The sequence below is a fragment of the Salmo salar genome, chromosome ssa15 (genome assembly GCF_905237065.1).
Source record: "Salmo salar chromosome ssa15, Ssal_v3.1, whole genome shotgun sequence".
Classification (NCBI taxonomy): Eukaryota; Metazoa; Chordata; class Actinopteri; order Salmoniformes; family Salmonidae; genus Salmo; species Salmo salar.
The window spans coordinates 60,137,829-60,158,694 of record NC_059456.1 but is presented as its reverse complement, the minus strand read 5'-3'; the positions used below and the strand labels follow the sequence as shown (position 1 = coordinate 60,158,694).

Genomic DNA, 20,866 nt, shown 5'->3' with positions numbered 1-20,866 from the left:
AGAACAGCAAAAACAGGCTCTAACCAGAATAGAAAGAGTGGGAGGCCCCGGTGCACAACTGAGCAAGAGGACAAGTACATTTTTTTTTATTTAACTAGGCAAGTCCGTTATGAACAAATAATTTTTTACGATGACTGCCTAGGAACAGTGAGTGGGTTAACTGCCTTGTTCAGGGGCAGAACGACAGATTTTTACCTTGTCAGCTCAGGGATTTGATCTAGCAACCTTTCGGTTACTGGCCCAATGCTTTAACCACTAGCCTACCTGCAGCCCCTATTAGAGTGTCTAGTTTGAGAAACTGACGCCTCACAAATCTACAACCGGCAGCTTCATTAAATAGTACTGCAAAACACCAGTCTCAACATCAACAGTGAAGAGGCAACTCCGGGATGCTGGCCTTCTAGGCAGAGTTGCAAAGAAAAAGCAATACCTCAGACTGGCCAATAAAAAGAAAAGATTAAGATGGGCAAAAGAACACAGACACTGTACAGAGGAAGGTTGGAAAAAAAGTGTTATGGACAAACAAACCTAAGTTTGAGGTGTTCGGATCACAAAGAAGAACATTCGTGAGACTCAGAAAAAAATTAAGATGCAGGAGGAGTGCTTGACGCCATCTGTCAAGCATGGTGGAGGCAATGTGATGGTCTGGGGGTGCTTTGGTGGTGGTAAAGTGGGAGATTTGCACAGGGTAAAGAAGAAAGCCTTCCTTCTTCAAGGATAGCCTATCACTCCATTTTGCAACGCCATGCCATACCCTGTGGAAGGCGCTTAATTGGAGCCAATTTCCTCCTACAACATGACAATGACCCAAAGCACAGCTCCAAACTACGCATGAACTATTTAGGGAAGAAGCAGTCAGCTGGTATTCTGTCTATAATGGAGTGGCCAGCACAGTCACCGGATCTCAACCCTATTGAGTTGTTGTGGGAGCAGCCTGACCATAAGAAGTGCCCACCAAGCCAATCCAACTTGTGGGAGATGCTTCAGGAAGTATGGGGTGAAATCTCTTCAGATTACCTCAACAAATTGACAACTAGAATACCAAAGGTCTGCAAGGCTGTAACTGCTGCAAATGGAGGATTCTTTGACGAAAGAAAAGTTTGAAGGACAATTATTATTTAAAAAAAAATTTTATTTCATTATTTATAACCTTGTCAACATATTGGACTATATTTCCTATTCATTCTGCAACTCATTTCATCTATGTTTTCATGGAAAACAAGGACATTTCTAAGTGACCCTGTCAGAAGTTTACATACACCTCAGCCAAATACATTTTAACTCAGTTTTCCACAATAAAAAATAAAAAATATAAAAAATCCCTGTTTTAGGTCAGTTAGGATCACCACCTTATTTTAAGAATGTGAAATGTCAGAATAACAGTAGAGAATGATTTCAGCTTTTCTTTCTTTCATCACATTCCCAGTGGGTCAGAAGTTTACATACACTCAATTAGTATTAGGTAGCATTGCCTATCAATTGGCTTGGGGGCGCTATTTTCACATCCAGATGAAAAGTGTGCCCAAAGTATACTGCCTGCTACTCAGGCCCAGAAGATAGGATATGCATATAATTGGTAGATCTGGATAGAAAACTCTAAAGTTTCTAAAACTGTTTGAATGATGTCTGAGTATAACAGAACTTATTTGGCTGGTGAAACCCCAAGGACAAACCGTCCAGGAAAAAATGTTTGAGGTCACTCTTTTCAATGGGATTTCATTGAGAATACAGAATTCTAAGGCAGTTGCTTGCAGTTCCTATCGCTTCCACTGGATGTCAACAGTCTTTAGAAATTGGTTGATGTTTTTCCTTTGTGTAATGAAGAAGTAGCCCTGCTCAGAACGAGGGGAGAGTGAAGTGTACTGTTTGATAGAGGCTCGTGACCTGAAAAGCACGCTCCACTTTGTTTTCCACCGGTATTGAACACAGATTATCCCGTCTTAAATTTGATCGATTATTTACGTTAAAAAAATACCTAAAGTTGTATTAGGAAAGTTGTTTGAAATGTTTGGACAAAAATTACAGGTAACTTATGAGATATTTTGTAGTCATGTTGCGCGAGTTGGAACCGGTGTTTTTCTGGATAAAACACGCCAAATAAATTGACATTTCGGACATAAAACGACGGAATTAAAATCGAACAAAAAGGACAATTTATGATGTTTATGGGACATATTGGAGTGCCAACAGAAGAAGCTCGTCAAAAGGTAAGGCATGAATTATATCGTTATATCTGAGTTTTGTGTCGCGCCTGGCGGGATGAAATATGATTGTCTGTGTTTGTTTGAAGGGGTGCTGTCCTCAGATAATAGCATGGTTTGCTTTTGCTGTAAAGCCTTTTTGAAATCTGACACGGTGGCTAGATTAACAAGAAGTTTCTTTAATTTGGTGTATTGCACTTGTATAAAAGTTAAATATTTTTTATAAATTTGTTTTGAATTTGGCGCTCTGCCATTTCACCAGATGTTGTCAAATCGATCCCGTTAACTTCTTATGGCTCAAATCCCGTTAACTTGGGTCAAACTTTTAGGGTAGCCTTCCACAAGCTTCCCACAATAAGTTGGGTGAATTTTAGTCCATTCCTCGTGGCAGAGCTGGTGTAACCGAGTCAGGTTTGTATGCCTCCTTGCTCGCACATGCTTTTTCAGTTCTGCCCACAAATCTTCTATAGGATTGAGGTCAGGGCTTTGATGGCCACTCCAATACCTTGACTTTGTTGTCCTTAAGCCACTTTGCCACAACTTCGGAAGTATGCTTGGGGTCATTGTCCTTTTGGAAGACCCATTTGCGACCAAGCTTTAACTTCCTGACTGATGTCTTGAGATGTTGCTTCAATATATTCACATAATTGTACTACCTCATAATGCCATCTATTTTGTGAAGTGCAACAGTCCCTCCTGCAGCAAAGCATCCCCACAACATGATGCTGCCACCCCCGTGCTTCACGGTTGGAAAGGTGTTCTAATGCTTGCAAGGTCATTATGGCCAAACAGTTCTATTTTTGGACATTTCTCCAAAAAGAACAACCTTTGTCCCCATGTGCAGTTGCAAACAGTAGTCTGGCTTTTTAATGCCGGTTTTAGAGCAGTGGCTTCTTCCTTGCTGAGCGGCCTTTCATGTTATGTCGATATAGGACTCGTTTTACTGTGGATATAGATACTTTTGTAACTGTTTCCTCCAGCATCTTCACAAGGTCCTTTGCCGTTATTCTGGGATTGATTTGCACTTTTCAAACCAAAGTACGTTCATCTCTAGGAGACAAAATGCACCTCCTTCCTGAGCGATATGACAGCTGCGTGGTCCCATGGTGTTTATACTTGTGTACTATTGTTTGTACAGATGAAACTTCAGGCGTTTGGAAATTGCTCCCAAGGATGAACCAGACATGTGGAGGTCTACAATTCTTTTCCCTGAGGTTTTGGCTGATTTCTTTTTATTTTCCCATGATGTCAAGGAAAGAGGTGCTGAGTTTGAAGGTAGGCCTTGAAATACAGCCACAGGAACACCTCCAATTGACTCAAATTATGTCAATTAGCCTATCGGAAGCTTCTAAAGCCATGACATCATTTTCTGGAATTTTACAAACTGTTTAAAGGCACAGTCAACTTAGTGTATGTAGACTTCTGACCCACTGGAATTGTGATATGGTGAATAAGTGAAATAAACAATTGTTAAAAAAATTACTTATTCCACGGACAAAGTAGATGTCCTAACTAACTTGCCAAAAACGAAAGTTTGTTAACAAGAAATTTGTGTAGTGGTTGAAAAACGAGTTGTAATAACTCCAACCTAAGTCTATGTAAAACTTCCGACTTCAACTTTATGCAAACACACAAAAAAAGAAACGTCCTCTCACGGTCAACTGCATTTATTTTCAACAAACCTAACATGTTTGTATGAACATAACATTCAACAACTGAGACAAACTGAACAAGTTCCACAGACATGTGACTAACAGAAATTGAATAATGTGTCCCTGAACAAAGGGGAGGGGCGAAATCAAAAGTAACAGTATCTGGTGTGGCCACCAGCTGCATTAAGTACTGCAGTGCATCTCCTCCTCATGGACTGCACCATATTTGCCAGTTCTTGCTGTGAGATATTCCCCACTCTTCCACCAAGGCACCTGCAAGTTCCTGGACATTTCTGGGGGGAGTGGCCCTAGCTCTCACCCTCTGATCCAACAGGTCCCAGATGTGCTCAATGGGATTGAGATCAGGCTCTTCGCTGGTCATGGCAGAACACTGACATTCCTGTCTTGCAGGAAAAGCCACACAGAACGAGCAGTATGGCTGGTGGCATTGTCATGCTGAAGGGTCATGTCAGGATGAGCCTGCAAGAAGGGTACCACATGAGGGAGGAGGATGTCTTTCCTGTAACGCACAGTGTTGAGATTGCCTGCAATGACAACAAGCGCAGTCCAATGATGCTGTGACACACCGCCCCAGACCATGACGGACCCTCCACCTCCAAATCGATCCCGCTCCAGAGTACAGGCTTCAGTGTAAAGCTCATTCCTTCGACGATAAACGCAAATCCGACCATCACACCTGGTGAGACAAAACCGCGACTCGTCAGTGAAGAGCACTTTTTGCCAGTCCTGTCTGGTAAAGCGACGGTGGGTTTGTGCCCATAGGCGACGTTGTTGCCGGTGATGTCTGGAGAGGACCTGCCTTACAACAGGCCTACAAGCCCTCAGTCCAGCCTCTCGAGGACAGTCTGAGCACTGATGGAGGGATTGTGCGTTCCTGGTGTAACTCGGGCAGTTGTTGTTGCCATCTTGTACCTGTCCCGCAGGCGTGATGTTCGGATGTACGAATCCTGTGCAGGTGTTGTTACACGTGGTCTGCCACTGCGAGGACGATCAGCTGTCCATCCTCTCCCTCTGTAGCACTGTCTTAGACGTCTTACAGTACGGACATTGCAATGTATTGCCCTGGCCACATCTGCAGTCCTCATGCCTTCTTGCAGCATGCCTAAGGCACATTCACACAGATGAGCAGGGACCCTGGGCATCTTTCTTTTGGTGTTTTTCAGAGTCAGTAGAAAGGTCCCTTGTGTCCAAAGTTTTCATAACTATCTTAATTGCCCACCTGTAAGCTGTTAGTGTCTTATTAACGACCGTTCCACAGGTGCATGTTCATTAATTGTTTATGGTTCATTGAACAAGCATGGGAAAGTGTTTAAACCCTTTACAATGAAGATCTGTGAAGTTATTTGGATTTTTACAAATTATCTTTGAAAGACAGGGTCCTGAAAAAAGGGATGTTTCTTTTTTTGCTGAGATAGATATATTTTTTCATTCGATAACGATAATTATCACAATATTAATCAAATTATGTTTAAAAGGTGCATCAGACTCAAGAATGCCTGAACAAACCAAAAGGCTTTTATGTTTCTTATTGATTGTCAGAAGTTTAAGAACTCACAAATCACATTAACTCTACTTTTTTTTAAAGCTATAAACCCTCAAGGAATGAACAAGAAATAAAAAAAATTAAAAAAAATTGTGCAAATCAATATGCATTATAACTGTTAGCCTAATGGCACATCACAGTTGTAGTTGGGGTAGTTGTTGTCTTACAAGTTACAAGCAACAAAGACAAGTCTGTCTACGGTCTCTGGCTTTAAAGCTGCCCTATGGCAGGTCACTATGTTGCCACCTGTGCTAAAAACACATTCTGAGGGGGAGCTGGTCGCAGGAATGCACAGGTAGCGCTTTGCCAGGTGGCTGACTTTGGGAAAGTATTTTGGGTAGATCTTCCACCAGTCCAGTGGATTGGTTTCACTGTCAGCATCAGGAGACTGAAGGTAGCAGCTGAGTTCCTTTTGTACCAGCTGGATTTCAATAAGACCTGTGGTGGTGGAGAATGGCTTTTTGGAAAAAAACTGCCCAGTGACTTTCTCTTTTTAGCTGGCAATTGTGGTGAATCAGCAGCAATGTCTCCCTGTGCTGGGCTTTGGTTTTCATGTCCCTTATTGACCATCTGAGACAGCTCTTGCTTTTATGTGGCCCACCTTCTCCTCTTTGATGTAATGTTTTAAACCGAGGGTCGACCTCCGAGGCTATGTCCAGGAGGTCATCTGTGGCTAGGTCATCATATTTCTCATTCAGATAGTCACTGACTGTCATTTTGATGGTTTGGGTGAGCTCTGTTTCACCATCATCAGGTTACATGACCTCTGTATTGAACAGGTGTAGTACTGGCTTCAAGAAAGACACACTGACATAAGACTCACCAGACAGAGCATCTGTGAATTCTAGGAGTGGGGTCAATGCCTGGTTGATGGACTCAAGAACATCTACAGTTGAAGTCGGAAGTTTACATACACTAAGGTTGGAGTCACTAAAACTCGTTTTTCAACCACTCCACAAATTGCTTGTTAACAAACTATAGTTTTGGCAAGTCGGTTAGGACATCTACTTTGTGCATGATGCAAGTAATTTTTTCAACAATTGTTTACAGTAGAGGTCGACCGATTATAATTTTTCAACGCCGATACCGATTATTGGAGGACCAAAAAAGCCGGTACCGATTATTGGAGGCCCAAAAAAGCCGGTACCGATTTTTATTTATTTGTAATAATGACAATTACAACAATACTGAATGAACACTTATTTTAACTTAATATAATACATCAATAAAATCAATTTAGCCTCAAATAATGAAACATGTTCAATTTGGTTTAAATAATGCAAAAACAAAGTGTTGGAGAAGAAAGTAAAAGTGCAATATGTGCCATGTAAGAAAGCTAACGTTTAAGTGCCTTGCTCAGAACATGGGAACATATGAAAGCTGGTGGTTCCTTTTAACATGAGTCTTCAATATTCCCAGGTAAGAAGTTTTAGGTTGTAGTTATTATAGGAATTATAGTACTATTTCTCTCTATACGATTTCTATTTCATATACAGTGGGGCAAAAAAGTATTGTCAGCCACCAATTGTGCAAGTTCTCCCACTTAAAAAGATGAGAGAGGCCTGTAATTTTTTATCATAGGTACACTTCAACTATGACAGACAAAATGAGAAGAAAAAAAAATCCAGAAAATCACATTGTAGGATTTTTAATGAATTTATTTGCAAATTATGGTGAAAAATAAGTATTTGGTCAATAACAAAAGTTTATCTCAATACTTTGTTATATACCCTTTGTTGGCAATGAGACAGGTCAAATGTTTTCTGTAAGTCTTCACAAGGTTTTCACACACTGTTGCTGGTATTTTGGCCCATTCCTCCATGCAGATCTCCTCTAGAGCAGTGATGTTTTGGGGCTGTCGCTGAGCATTATGGTGGAAAATAAGTATTTGGTCACCTACAAACAAGCAAGATTTCTAGCTCTCACAGACCTGTAACAACTTCTTTAAGAGGCTCCTCTGTCCTCCACTCGTTACCTGTATTAATGGCACCTGTTTGAACTTGTTATCAGTATAAAAGACACCTGTCCACAACCTCAAACAGTCACACTCCACTATGGCCAAGACCAAAGAGCTGTCAAAGGACACCAGAAACAAAATTGTAGACCTGCACCAGGCTGGGAAGACTGAATCTGCAATAGGTAAGCAGCTTGGTTTGAAGAAATCAACTGTGGGAGCAATTATTAGGAAATGGAAGACATACAAGACCACTGATAATCTCCCTCGATCTGGGGCTCCACGCAAGATCTCACCCGTCGGGTCAAAATGATCACAAGAACAGTGAGCAAAAATCCCAGAAGCACACGGGGGGACCTAGTGAATGACCTGCAGAGAGCTGGGACCAAAGTAACAAAGCCTACCATCAGTAACACACTACGCCGCCAGGGACTCAAATCCTACAGTGCCAGACTTGTCCCCCTGCTTAAGCCAGTACATGTCCAGGCCCGTCTAAAGTTTGCTAGAGAGCATTTGGATGATCCAGAAGAGGATTGGGAGAATGTCATATGTTCAGATGAAACCAAAATATTACTTTTTGGTAAAAACTCAACTCGTCGTGTTTGGAGGACAAAGAATGCTGAGTTGCATCCAAAGAACACCATACCTACTGTGAAGCATGGGGGTGGAAACATCATGCTTTGGGGCTGTTTTTCTGCAAAGGGACCAGGACAACTGATCCGTGTAAAGGAAAGAATGAATGGGGCCATGTATCGTGAGATTTTGAGTGAAAACCTCCTTCCATCAGCAAGGGCATTGAAGATGAAACGTGGCTGGGTCTTTCAGCATGACAATGATCCCAAACACACCGCCCGGGCAACGAGGTCCTGGAGTGGCCTAGCCAGTCTCCAGATCTCAACCCCATAGAAAATCTTTGGAGGGAGTTGAAAGTCTGTGTTGCTCAGCGACAGCCCCAAAACATCACTGCTCTAGAAGAGATCTGCATGGAGGAATGGGCCAAAATACCAGCAACAGTGTGTGAAAACCTTGTGAAGACTTACAGAAAACATTTGACCTGTGTCATTGCCAACAAAGGGTATATAACAAAGTATTGAGATAAACTTTTGTTATTGACCAAATACTTATTTTCCACCATAATTTGCAAATAAATTCATTAAAAATCCGACAATGTGATTTTCTGGATTTTTTTTCTCATTTGTCTGTCATAGTTGAAGTGTACCTATGATGAAAATTACAGGCCTCTCATATTTTTAAGTGGGAGAACTTGCACAATTGGCGGCTGACTAAATACTTTTTTGCCCCACTGTACCTTTGACTATTGGATGTTCTTATAGACACTTTAGTATTGCCAGTGTAACAGTATAGCTTCCGTCCCTCTCCTCGCTCCTACCTGGGCTCGAACCAGGAACACATCGACAACAGCCACCCTCGAAGCAGCGTTACCCATGCAGAGCAAGGGGAACAACTACTCCAAGTCTCAGAGCGAGTGACGTTTGAAACACTATTAGCGCGCACTCTGCTAACTAGCTAGCCATTTCACATCGGTTACACCAGCCTAATCTTGGGAGTTGATAGGCTTGAAGTCATAAACAGCGCAATGCTTGAAGCACAGCGAAGAGCTGCTGGCAAAACGCACGAAAGTGCTTTTTGAATGAATGCTTACGAGCCTGCTGCTGCCTACCATCGCTCAGTCAGACTGCGCTATCAAATCATAGACTTAATTATAATAAACACACAGAAATACGAGCCTTAGGTCATTAATTACAGTCCCGTGTGGCTCAGTTGGTAGAGCATGGTGTTTGCAACGCCAGGGTTATGGGGGACCAGTACGGGAAAAAAATTATGAAATATATGCATTCACTACTGTAAGTCGCTCTGGATAAGAGTTTCTGCTAAATGACTAAAATGTAAATGTAATTAATATGGTCGAATCCGGAAACTATCATCTCGAAAACAAAAAGTTTATCCTTTCAGTGAAATACGGAACCGTTCCGTATTTTATCTAATGGGTGGCATCCCTAAGTCTAAATATTCCTGTTACATTGCACAACCTTCAATGTTATATCATAATTACGTAAAATTCTGGCAAATTAGTTCGCAACGAGCCAGGCGGCCCAAACTGTTCCATATACCCTGACTCTGCGTGCAATGAATGCAAGAGATGTGACACAATTTCACCTGGTTAATATTGCCTGCTAACCTGGATTTCTTTTAGCTAAATATGCAGGTTTCAAAATATATACTTCTGTGTATTGATTTTAAGAAAGGCATTGATGTTTATGGTTAGGTACAGTCGTGCAACGATTGTGCTTTTTTCGCAAATGCGCTTTTGTTAAATTATCCCCCGTTTGGCGAAGTCGGCTGTCTTTGTTAGGAAGAAATAGTCTTCACAGTTCGCAACAAGCCAGGCGGCCCAAACTGCTGCATATACCCTGACTCTGTTGCAAGAGAAGTGACACATTTTCCCTAGTTCAAAGAAATTCATGTTAGCAGGCAATATTAACTAAATATGCAGGTTTAAAAATATATACTTGTGTATTGATTTTAAGAAAGGCATTGATGTTTATGGTTAGGTACACGTTGGAGCAACGTGTACCTAAGCAATTATATGCAACGCAGGACAGGCTAGATAAACTAGTAATATCAACCATGTGTAGTTAACTAGTGATTATGATTGATTGATTGTTTTTCATAAGATAAGTTTAATGCTAGCTAGCAACTTACCTTGGCTTCTTACTGCATTCGCATAACAGGCAGGCTCCTCGTGGAGTGCAATGTAAAGCAGGTGGTTAGAGCGTTGGACTAGTTAACCGTAAGGTTGCAAGATTGAATCCCCGAGCTGACAAGGTAAAAATCTGTCGTTCTGCCCCTGAACAAGGCAGTTAACCCACCGTTCCTAGGCCATCATTGAAAATAAGAATGTGTTCTTAACCGACTTGCCTAGTTAAATAAAAGGTGCAATTTTTTTTAATATATAATTAAAATTGGCCAAATTGGCATCCAAAAATACCGATTTCCGATTGTTATGAAAACTTGAAATCGGCCCTAATTAATCGGCCATTCCGATTAATCGGTCGACCTCTAGTTTACAGATAGATTATTTCACTGTATCACAATTCCAGTGGGTCAGAAGTTTACATACACTAAGTTGACTGTGCCTTTAAACAGCTTGGAAAATTCCAGAAAATGATGTCATGGCTTTACAAGCTTCTGATAGGCTAATTGACATCATTTGAGTCAATTGGAGGTGTACCTGTGGATGTATTTCAAGGCCTACCTTCAAACTCTGTGCCTCTTTGCTTGACTTCATGGGAAAATCATAAGAAATCAGCCAAGACCCCAGAAAAAAATTGTAGACCTCCACATGTCTGGTTCACCCTTGGGAGCAATTTCCAAACGCCTTAAGGTACCATGTTCATCTGTACAAACAATAGTACGCAAGTATAAACACCATGGGACCACGCAGCCGTCATACCGCTCAGGAAGGAGACCCATTTTGTATATTGGTGCGAAAAGTGCAACTCAATCCCAGAACAACAGCAAAGGACCTTGTGAAGATGCTGGAAAAAACAGGTACAAAAGTATCTATATCCACAGTAAAACGAGTCTTATATCGACATAACCTGAAAGGCTGCTCAGCAAGGAAGAAGACACTGCTCCAAAACCGCCATAAAAAAGCCAGACTACGATTTGCAACTACACATGGGGACAAAGATCATACTAACCTAAGACAGAGAATTTTTACTAAGAGTAAATGTCAGAAATTGTGAAAAACTGAGTTTAAATGTATTTGGCTAAGGTGCATGTACATTTCCGACTTCAACTGTATATCTGTATGGGTGGGAGCTAAGTGCCGGGTCTTCTTGTCACTGGACAAGACCTGTGAAATGGCTTTCTCCTGCTCTAGTACTCTTTCCACCATCTTTTGACGTGATCCCCACCTGGTAGGCAACCCTGTCACCAACTTGTGCTGTGGTAGGTTGTGTTCTTTTTGAGCAACTGCCAGGTCTCTCTTTTTCCATTAATAGGAAAAGGCACCTACCACTTTCTTACACACTCCAATTGCTCGATCTACCCGTTTGTCTCTACCCACTAAGAGAAATCAAAAGATTTTAATAAAATGTTAATCACAATCCATTTAGTTATGTACAAAATGTAATATTTAACTTAATGAGTTGATGAAAAACAAATATGCAAATTTAGGTTCATCTAACTAATCACTTCAATATACATAATTGACAAGGTAACTTACCAATGGCCAAGTGCAGACATTGCAGTCAGATCTATTTGTTGATTTGAGCAGCCTTCACCACGTTCGCACCACTATCCGTTGTAATGCAGACCTGTCTGTCTTGACTGAGTCCCCAGGAGGCGAGAGCGTCAATGAGCCCCTCTGCTATACTGTAGCGTCACCCGTGCGGTCATCAGGAAAGTATGATGTTTGAAGGCATTTATTTTGAAGATTCCACTCTGTCAATATAGTGGATAGTGAGGCTAATATAAGGCTCTGATGTGCGACTAGACCACAGATCGGTAGTAGTAGCAAAATACGTCAAATATAGTTTAGGCAGTGCGGTGTGAGAAATGTTTGTGGCCAGGGAGCACGTACCTGGGGTCAATTAAATTGATAAGCCTCTTGAAACCTTCCTTTTCGACTGTGCTAATTGGTAGCATGTCCTTAAAAATTCAATGCATAATAGCATTTGTAATGTCTGTCTTTTTGATGTTTGCTCGTAGGGAATAAACGCCGTCAGTATTGACTGCTTCCGGCGAACATCCCTAGATTGGCTGGTGCTTGAGGGATGTTTATCAATACCGTGGCGCAAACTCAAACTTCCTGCATGTTCCAAAGTGTGATTTTGCAACAGATGGTGAAAAAGGTTTGTCGTATTACCAGACTTGGTATCCACCGGTCTACAGCACAATTTGCACTGAACATTGCTCTGCTCTTTGTTGGACTTCAAAAAGCCAAACCATTTCCAAATAACAAACAGTTGAACCCCTTATCAATAATTTATTCTTTGGAAGCTGCTCCTTCTCCATGGCTATCACTGCCACTGTTTTTGCCTACATTACAAATTTTTCGTGGTTAATAGTGGCTACTCCATCACGAGGTGCTAAGTGATTTTTAGTGGGCGTATACCTCTCCAGGTGCATATTGTCACTTCTCCACACGTTCCTGCTGCGTCAGAGGTGAAATGGACTGCTGTACCTAATTATTCTATATCGACATTATAGGAAATGTATCTAAATGTTTTTATATCGTTATTGAGGGAAGTAATTACCTCTAATTATTGATATGTCGCCCAGCCCTAATATAAAACGGAGACCGTGGTCATTTGGCTGGCCAATTACCGTCATCCAAAATTCCATGACCGTCACAGCCCTAGATGTAATTAAGTTACACACACCTAAATGAAGTCCTATTCATGGGTTGCACGTTTCGTCACAATAATGTTTTGAACGTTCGTTTTGGAATGATGCCCGACTGAGCATTCTACTCAATGCATCGTCAATGAGCGCTGATGAAGATCGCATCAAAAGTGCATTACAGTTTCTTGGAAATAATATGACATTCAAAAGGAAGCAAATAATTAGTAGGAAAACCTTGTCATAATTTTGATGTTTCCAGATTGACTTTAGATGCAGTATAACGTTAGCTAGCTAGCTAAGATTGAGGGGAGGCCACTGGATTTTAACTAGCTAACGTTAGCATTGCTAGCTATTTTTGACATACTTTGCTCGCTAATGACAACATTGTCATCTGTCTAAAGTAAATATGACCACATAATGCTGGCAGTGGTTTCCTAATAAATATCTTACTACTTTAGCAATGTCATTGTATTTCCAGGCACTATGGTGTAATTTAGACTAAATAGTAGTTAAACCCAGTCATTCTGGACAGAGGCTATCACCACTATGGCTTTGCCGGCAGAGGGCAGATTGAGAAGGTTCATAACAATGGCATGACGCGACTGAGTGACGGAGGTGCAAACTATGGATAGGATGCATGTCAAATCTCATAGCTAATCATATGAATTCCAGACATTATGATTCTGCCATCATGGACATAACGATGCGCAAAGCCAGTGTTAGCCAGAGGAACAACAACGTCCAAAGTACGGTGACTGAAGCACGAACAGACAGGCTCCTATTTTGTCAAATTCACAGTTGAATATAAGGAGCCAGTCCACTCTACTACCTGAACAGTTAGCAAAACCACAGGGAGTTACACCTGACCACTTACTTATTGACCAACCCGATAGTGGTATACAACAAACATTTTACCATTTCTAATCAATTACTAAAAGCACCAACATGTGACTCAATCGATGGGGCTAGAGAAGAACCAGGCAGCATCAGCACTTGTGAAAACCATTGATCAAGGTAGAATTTCTTAACCATGCCAATTGAAAGGAACAATCCGTTTGACATTTGTCATTTAGCAGAAGCTCATATCCAGGGCGACTTACAGTAGTGAGTGCATACATTTTCACTCTTTCTTTATACTGTTAAAATCTACAGCCCAATAGGCCTTCATAGAGAGCAATGGGGGGCGAAAATGGTCATTGGAAAATGACCTGTTGAATGGTGATTGATTGTTATTGAAGCAAACAACTGTCCACTAGAGGGAGTGTTTGCATGTGTCTATGGGGGAAGTAGGCAATAGAATGAATGATTCAATTCCAAGTCCTCTCCTCATCCTGTGTCCAATTATGGGTCATACTCTGCTTGCTGGAGGAGAGATTGGATTTCCTCTATTCCATTATCACGTACATGACATCCTCATCACTGTGAAAAGATTAATCTGTCTCTCAGCTCCAAGCAGTTGAATATATTGTCTCTGAATAGGAGGGAGACATACACCGCCACTCCTGAGACTCACTGCCAGGATAACTTTTCATGAAAACATTTTTTTTTGTTATGGTCACAGATAGGTGCAGTGAAATGTGCAGTGAAATGTGTTGTTTTATAGGGTCAGCCTGCAATTGTAGTGTAGCAACCCAGGAGCAAATGAGGGTTAAGTGCCTTGCTCAAGGGCACAGACAGATTTTTAACCTTGTTGGCTCAGGTATTCCAACCAGTGACCTTTCGGTTACTGGCCCAACGCTCTAACCGCTAGGCTACCTACCACTCATGAGGTAAGCAAGCAACATCATTTCATCCTCTCGCACACACACACAGTGACCTAACAGGCAGCCGCAGCACCCTGAGCTGACAGAGCTTTATCGAGGCCACAGGGCCACCACACCACTACCAGCATGCATCAGCTGCTTCCTGTCAGCAGCCCTCCTGTTGCACAGTGGGGGCATTTACTTCTCACGACCCACTGTCTTACTACTGGGTCAAAACAGACACCCTGCCCTAAACTACACTGTTTCACTGCTATAGCCCAATATTGTGAAAAGGTCAGGGAATTATTATTTGTTAATGTTGTATGACATTGTCATCACATAATGTGCCTGTGTGCTTGATTACCTATGTATTGTCATATGGGTTCGTTTGTTTGTGTCTGCACTAATGACACTAGGTCCATGAGGAGCCCAGTCATGCTTACTAGCTGTCGTTCCTTTAAGCCTAAACTTCCAGGGAGCGAGAGGGAATGATAATCCTGCGCTGCAGACTTTGGAAATAATTACTTAATACCCCATGCGTGGTCCAAAATTGTGATTTTCCAGTGGCTGTTAACACTTACAACAGGTAGGTTCTTACGGAAACAAAATGGGACTAAGTGTGGTAACTCAAAATTGCTGACCTACAGTGCATTCAGAAAGTATTCAGACCCCTTGACCTTTTCCACATTGTTACATTACAGCCTTATTCTAAAATGGATGAAATAAATTGGTTCTCCTCAATCTACACACAATACCCCATAATGACAAAGCGAAAACAGGTTTAGACCTTTTTGCAAATTTATTAAAACTAAAACAGCAATAGCTTATTTACATAAGTATTCAGACCCTTTGATATGAGACATGAAATTGAGCTTAGGTGTATCCTGTTTCCATTGATCATGCTTCTACAACTTGATTGGAGTCCACCTGTGGTAAATTCAATTGATTGGACATGATTTGGAAAGACACACACACACCTGTCTATTTCATTTCTGCAGCATTGAAGGTCCCCAAGAACACAGTGACCTCCATCATTCTTAAATGGAAGAAGTTTGGATCCACCAAGACTCTTCCTAGAGCTGGTTGCCTGGCCAAATTGAGCAATTGAGGGAGAAGGGCCTTGGTCAGGGAGGTTACCAAGAATCTGATGGTCACTCTGACAGAGTTCCTCTGTGAAGATGGGAGAACTTTCCAGGACAACCCTCTCTGCAGCACTGCACCAATCAGGCCTTTATGGTAATGGCCAGATGGAAGCCACTCCTCAGTAAAAGGCACAACAGTCCACTTGGAGTTTGCCAAAAGGCCCCTAAAGGACTCTCAGACCATGAGAAACAAGATTCTCTGGTCTGATGAAACCAATAATTAACTATTTGGCCCGAGGAAACCTGGCAGCATCCCTACAGCAAAGCATGGTGGTGGCAGCATCATGCTGTGGAGATATTTTTTCAGCACCAGGGACTGGGAGACTAGTCAGTATCGAGGGAAAGATGAACGGAGAAAAGTACAGAGAGATCCCTGATGAAAACCTGCTCCAGAGCTCTCAGGACCTCAGACTGGGGTGAAGGTTCACATTCCAACAGGACAACGACCCTAAGCACACAGCCAAGACAACACAGGAGTGGCTTCGGGACAAGTCTCTGAATGTCCTTGAGTGGAGCCAGAGCCCGGACATGAACATCTCTGGAGAGACCTGAAAATAGCTGTGCAGCGACACTCCCCATCCAACCTGACAGAGCTTGAGAGGATCTGCAGAGAACAATTGGAGAAACTCCCAAAATACAGGTGTGCCAAGATTGTAGAGTCATACCCAGGAGAAGACACGAGGCTGTAATTGCTGCCAAAGGTACATCAACAAAGCTGTCATCAAGGCAAAGGGTTGCTACTTTGAAGAATCTCAAATGTATTTTGATTTGTTTAATACTTTTTTGTTTACTACATGATTCCATATGTGTTATTGCATAGTGTTGATGCCTTCACTATGAAAAACCCTGGAATGAGTAGGTGTGTCCAAACTTTCAACTGGTACTGTACATAAATGTGATATTTCTTATTTTATGGAGGGGGGGGAATTAGGAAAAAGTCAAGGGTTTTGAATACTCTCCAAATGCATTGTATTATTGGTAGCGTGTCAATGCTATAGTCCTCTAAACCATTTAAATTTGCATGGAAACCCATTTATAATTTAATGGATTCCCTATAGTCTAGCTGATTGACAGCTCCCCATAGACATCACCATTATGCTGTCATGAAGTGTGAACGCTTGCTGACTGCATAAGAGAGAGGACTTCCTGTGAGCGCCATCATGCATCAGCCCTCTAATGGAAATCATTCATTGAAACCGACCAGTCCAGGAGGACCCACACACATACCAAGAGATAGCTGGGATTTGTAAAAGGTCAGAAGACAAAGCCTTGAGGCATGTTGATACTTAATATTCCTAATTCCTATTAATATTTTATGATAGTCATTAATAATTCATAATAGGCCTTCAGGGAAAATCAGACTTAAGTCTTGATAGGAACATGCATAATTGTTTCCCCATTTTACAGTTGTCTAAATTAAACTTTACATCACCATAAAAAAGATTGAGCAGGTCGAATAAGCCTTCTTATCCACAACAAACTGCTGGATACTTTCTGGTCAAAAAAGGTGCTGCATCTTACCTGAAGTTCACACCAGGCAACTTCTACCCATGTGTCGGTATCCAGACCTTTATAGACAGTCTTGAAGGACCCTCTCCCGAGCTCAATATCAAACTTGAGAAACCGTCCCCCAGGGGATGTGGAAACAGCTTTCATTTCGGCCTCTTCCTCGTTCTCGTCGCTGGCAGTTCTGATAGCATTTTTACTGCCGTCGGTGGATGCAACGTTCAATGTATCCCCTGCTTTCTCCTTAGCGCTGGCACTCTCTGTTGCGCTGTCTTTCTGCCCCCCTTGACTCTCTGTGCTGGAGCCCTCCTGTGGCCCTGACCAAGCTCCCCGTGTCCTGTCAACTATCGTGCGCAGGTTTATGTTGAGGATTTTACTGCTGTTGTCACATTCTGGCACCTCAAAGGCCTGTTCATCCGAGTCCGAGAACCACAAACTTCTCCTGATGAATCTTTGACGTACGATCAGCTGATAATTCGATGGAGGATACGAACTTGGGTCGCTCCCACTTCTCACGACTGTCGAAGTGCCCATATTATTGACATTTCCGTCACTGATGGTCTCATAAATATTTATGTTGAGATCACATTGTGAATTGGGAACAGATGGATATTTAAAGCCATCGTGCTCGGTACCCGATTCCATGGCAATTTCACTTTTGAATCACTGACGTTTCTAGATGATGAATGCCATATGGTTGTTCCGGACACTAAGGTGGAGTGGGGATGGAAGACCTGCAGCACCCGCTCAGTTACGCAATTCTCCAGCATGGGGGTATCAAAGGAACGATGTCAGTCTGCACATCCAATCTAAACGAAAGCAAAGAGTTAAAATATTTTAAAAGGAGTGGATGAAATCATTGACATGGCCTTGCATTTCGCAACACATTTGGTATGTTAACTAGCTAAACCAGCTTGGTTTCTGCTTCCTGTCATCAGCAAGCAAAGTTGAGAAATTAAAAACAAATGGTTAACACTAAAAAAAAAATAGCTGAATAGGTGTAGGTAATTTGCTAGCTATTTAGCTAATGAACGTATACATTTAGCTATAGTACTGATTTAGCAGGTGCACATCAATTTAATGTCGAGATTCGCGTCAGCGAGGGAGTTAATGAAGTGACAACTTTATCCAACTACCCATAAAAAAAGCTAATAACTAGCTCCCACTCCAATAATTCAAAAATATTCATGGTAGCTTGTCTGTAGCTGCTTATGTACATTTCGAGCAGGCGTAGAAGCTGGGATTTGTCTAGGATACAGCTTGTCAAAGTTGACTTGTAACGTTACATGCTCGTAGCAGGTTTAGGAGAACTTACGCACTACGCAGCAGGTTAGGCTAATTAGATTAAAGTTAGGCAAGGGTTATCTAAAATGAAACAAAAATATATTTGACAAAAGCGGTATCCCATCTAGAAATGACTGGAAGCTGGCTGACGCCTACTAGCCGACTGATGACGCTAGCTCAGTCCGACAAACAACAACGAGACAGCAAAATTAGTGCAGTTTTTATTTTATTTTTATCGGTCTATACATATTTGCTTATTTTCGCTCGATGGGTCCGAGCTGTAGCTAATAAATCATAAACGAGAAAACTGTTGCCATTTCGGACGGAATATCACCAACCTTGCATCCCTCGCCTACGTCTTATATAGCCCTGTTGCCGCCAAATGACTAGCGGCTATGCAGGCTGTCTCATCCGATGTGGTGGGAGCTTCCCCTGCTGCTGAGCTTTCTGCAGGTTACCGGCGCGAGTGTCTCATACGGCTTTCAGAGGCGATGAATCTTCAACGTAGTGTTGTAATGTTGATTGAATGTCCAGGTGAATATTCTCAGCATTAAATTGCCAACGTTTTGCATCCCACAATGTATCCAACTGCGAGGTCCCCTTTTTACACATTGATTCCACGCCCCTAGTAACGACTGGACCTCCTGCTACGTGACAACAGAGGAGGGGAGACGTGTTGACCCAGCCCATATGCTTGAAATAATATAGTCCCGAAAGGATACACGAAATAGGGATATAGGCTATGGCAGTTGTTCAAAACCCTATACTAGCCTACTTCTTTCAATTTATTGAGGTGCATGACAGGGCTATACATTTGATTGAAGACAGCTAAATTAACTAAACTCAGCAAAAAAAGAAACGTCCCTTTTTCAGGACCCTGTCTTTCAAAGATAATTCGTAAAAATCCAAATAACTTCACAGATCTTCATTGTAAAGGGTTTAAACACTTTCCCATGCTTGTTCAATGAACCATAAACAATTAATGAATATGCAACTGTGAAACGGTCCTTAAGACACTAACAGCTTATAGACGGTAGGCAACTAAGGTCACTGTTATGAAAACTTAGGACACTAAAGAGGCCTTTCTACTGACTCTGAAAAACACCAAAAGAACGATGCCCAGGGTGCCTGCTCATCTGCGTGAATGTGCCTTAGGCATGCTGCAAGGAGGCATGAGGATTGCAGATGTGGCCAGGGCAATAAATTGCTATGTTTACTATGAGACGCCTAAGACAGCGCTACAGGGAGACAGGACGGACAGCTGATCGTCCTCGTAGTGGCAGACCACGTGTAACAACACCTGCACAGGATCGGTCCATCCGAACATCACACCTGCGGGACAGGTACAGGATGGCAACAACAACTGCCTGAGTTACACCAGGAACGCACAATCCCTCCAGTGCTCAGCTGTCTGCAATAGGCTGAGAGAGGCTGGACTGAGGGCTTGTAGGCCTGTTGTAAAGGCAGGTTCTCACCAGACATCACCGGCGACAACGTTGCCTATGGGCACAAACCCACCGTCGCTTTACCAGACAGGACTGGCAAAAAGTGCTCTTCACTGACGAGTCGCGGTTTTGTCTCACCAGGTGTGATGGTCGGATTTGCGTTTATCGTCAAAGGAATGAGCGTTACACCGAGGCCTGTACTCTAAAGTGGGATCGATTTGGAGGTGGAGGGTCCGTTATGGTCTGGGGCGGTGTGTCACAGCATCAACGGACTGAGCTTGTTGTCATTGCAGGCAATCTCAACACTGTGCGTTACAGGAAAGACATCCTCCTCCCCCATGTGGTACCCTTCCTGCAGACTTATCCTGACATGACCCTTCAGCACGACAATGCCACCAGCCATACTGCTCATTCTATGCGCGATTTCATGCAAGACAGGAATGTCAGTGTTCTGCCATGGCCAGCAAAGAGCCCGGATCTCAATCCCATTGAGCACATCTGGGACCTGTTGGATTGGTTGGTGAGAGCTAGGGCCATTCCCCCCAGAAATGTCCAGGAACTTGCAAGTGCCTTGGTGGAAGAGTGGGGTAACATCTGACAGCAAGAACTGGCAAATCTGGTGCAGTCCATGAGGAGGAGATGTACTGCAGTACGTAATGCAGCTGGTGGCCACACCAGATACTGACTGTTACTTTTATTTTTGACCCCCTTTGTTCGGGGACCAAATTAATCCATTTCTGTTAGTCACATGTCTGGGGAACTTGTTCAGTTTATGTTTCAGTTGTTGAATGTTGTTATGTTCATACAAACATTTACACATGTTAAGTTTGCTGAAAATTAACACAGTTGACAGTGAGAGGCAGTTTCTTTTTTTGCTAAGTTTATTTCCCATGACTAGGTCTCTCTCAATTCAATTTCAATTTAAGGGCAATTTAAAGCAAGTGAAGTAGATAAAACAAAAGTGAAATAAACAATCAAAAATAACAGTAAACATTCCACTCAC

The 20,866-nt window shown here is 42.3% G+C and overlaps 1 protein-coding gene across 12 annotated transcripts in view; it reads right to left on the bottom strand.

Moving 5' to 3' along the window:
- LOC106571792 (serine/threonine-protein kinase WNK2) overlaps positions 1-19,050 on the bottom strand; it is a 139,965-nt gene extending 120,915 nt beyond the window's left edge. For all 12 annotated transcript variants that reach the window (XM_014145239.2, XM_014145245.2, XM_014145246.2 and 9 more), the window contains exons 1-2: positions 18,757-19,050; positions 17,150-17,943 (exon numbers count right to left, since the gene is read on the bottom strand). In XM_014145239.2, the coding sequence (XP_014000714.1) occupies positions 17,150-17,779 (630 nt within the window). In that variant the 5' untranslated portion in view covers positions 17,780-17,943; positions 18,757-19,050. The remainder of the gene's footprint in view (positions 1-17,149; positions 17,944-18,756) is intronic.
- Between the last annotated feature and the right edge of the window lie 1,816 nt (positions 19,051-20,866).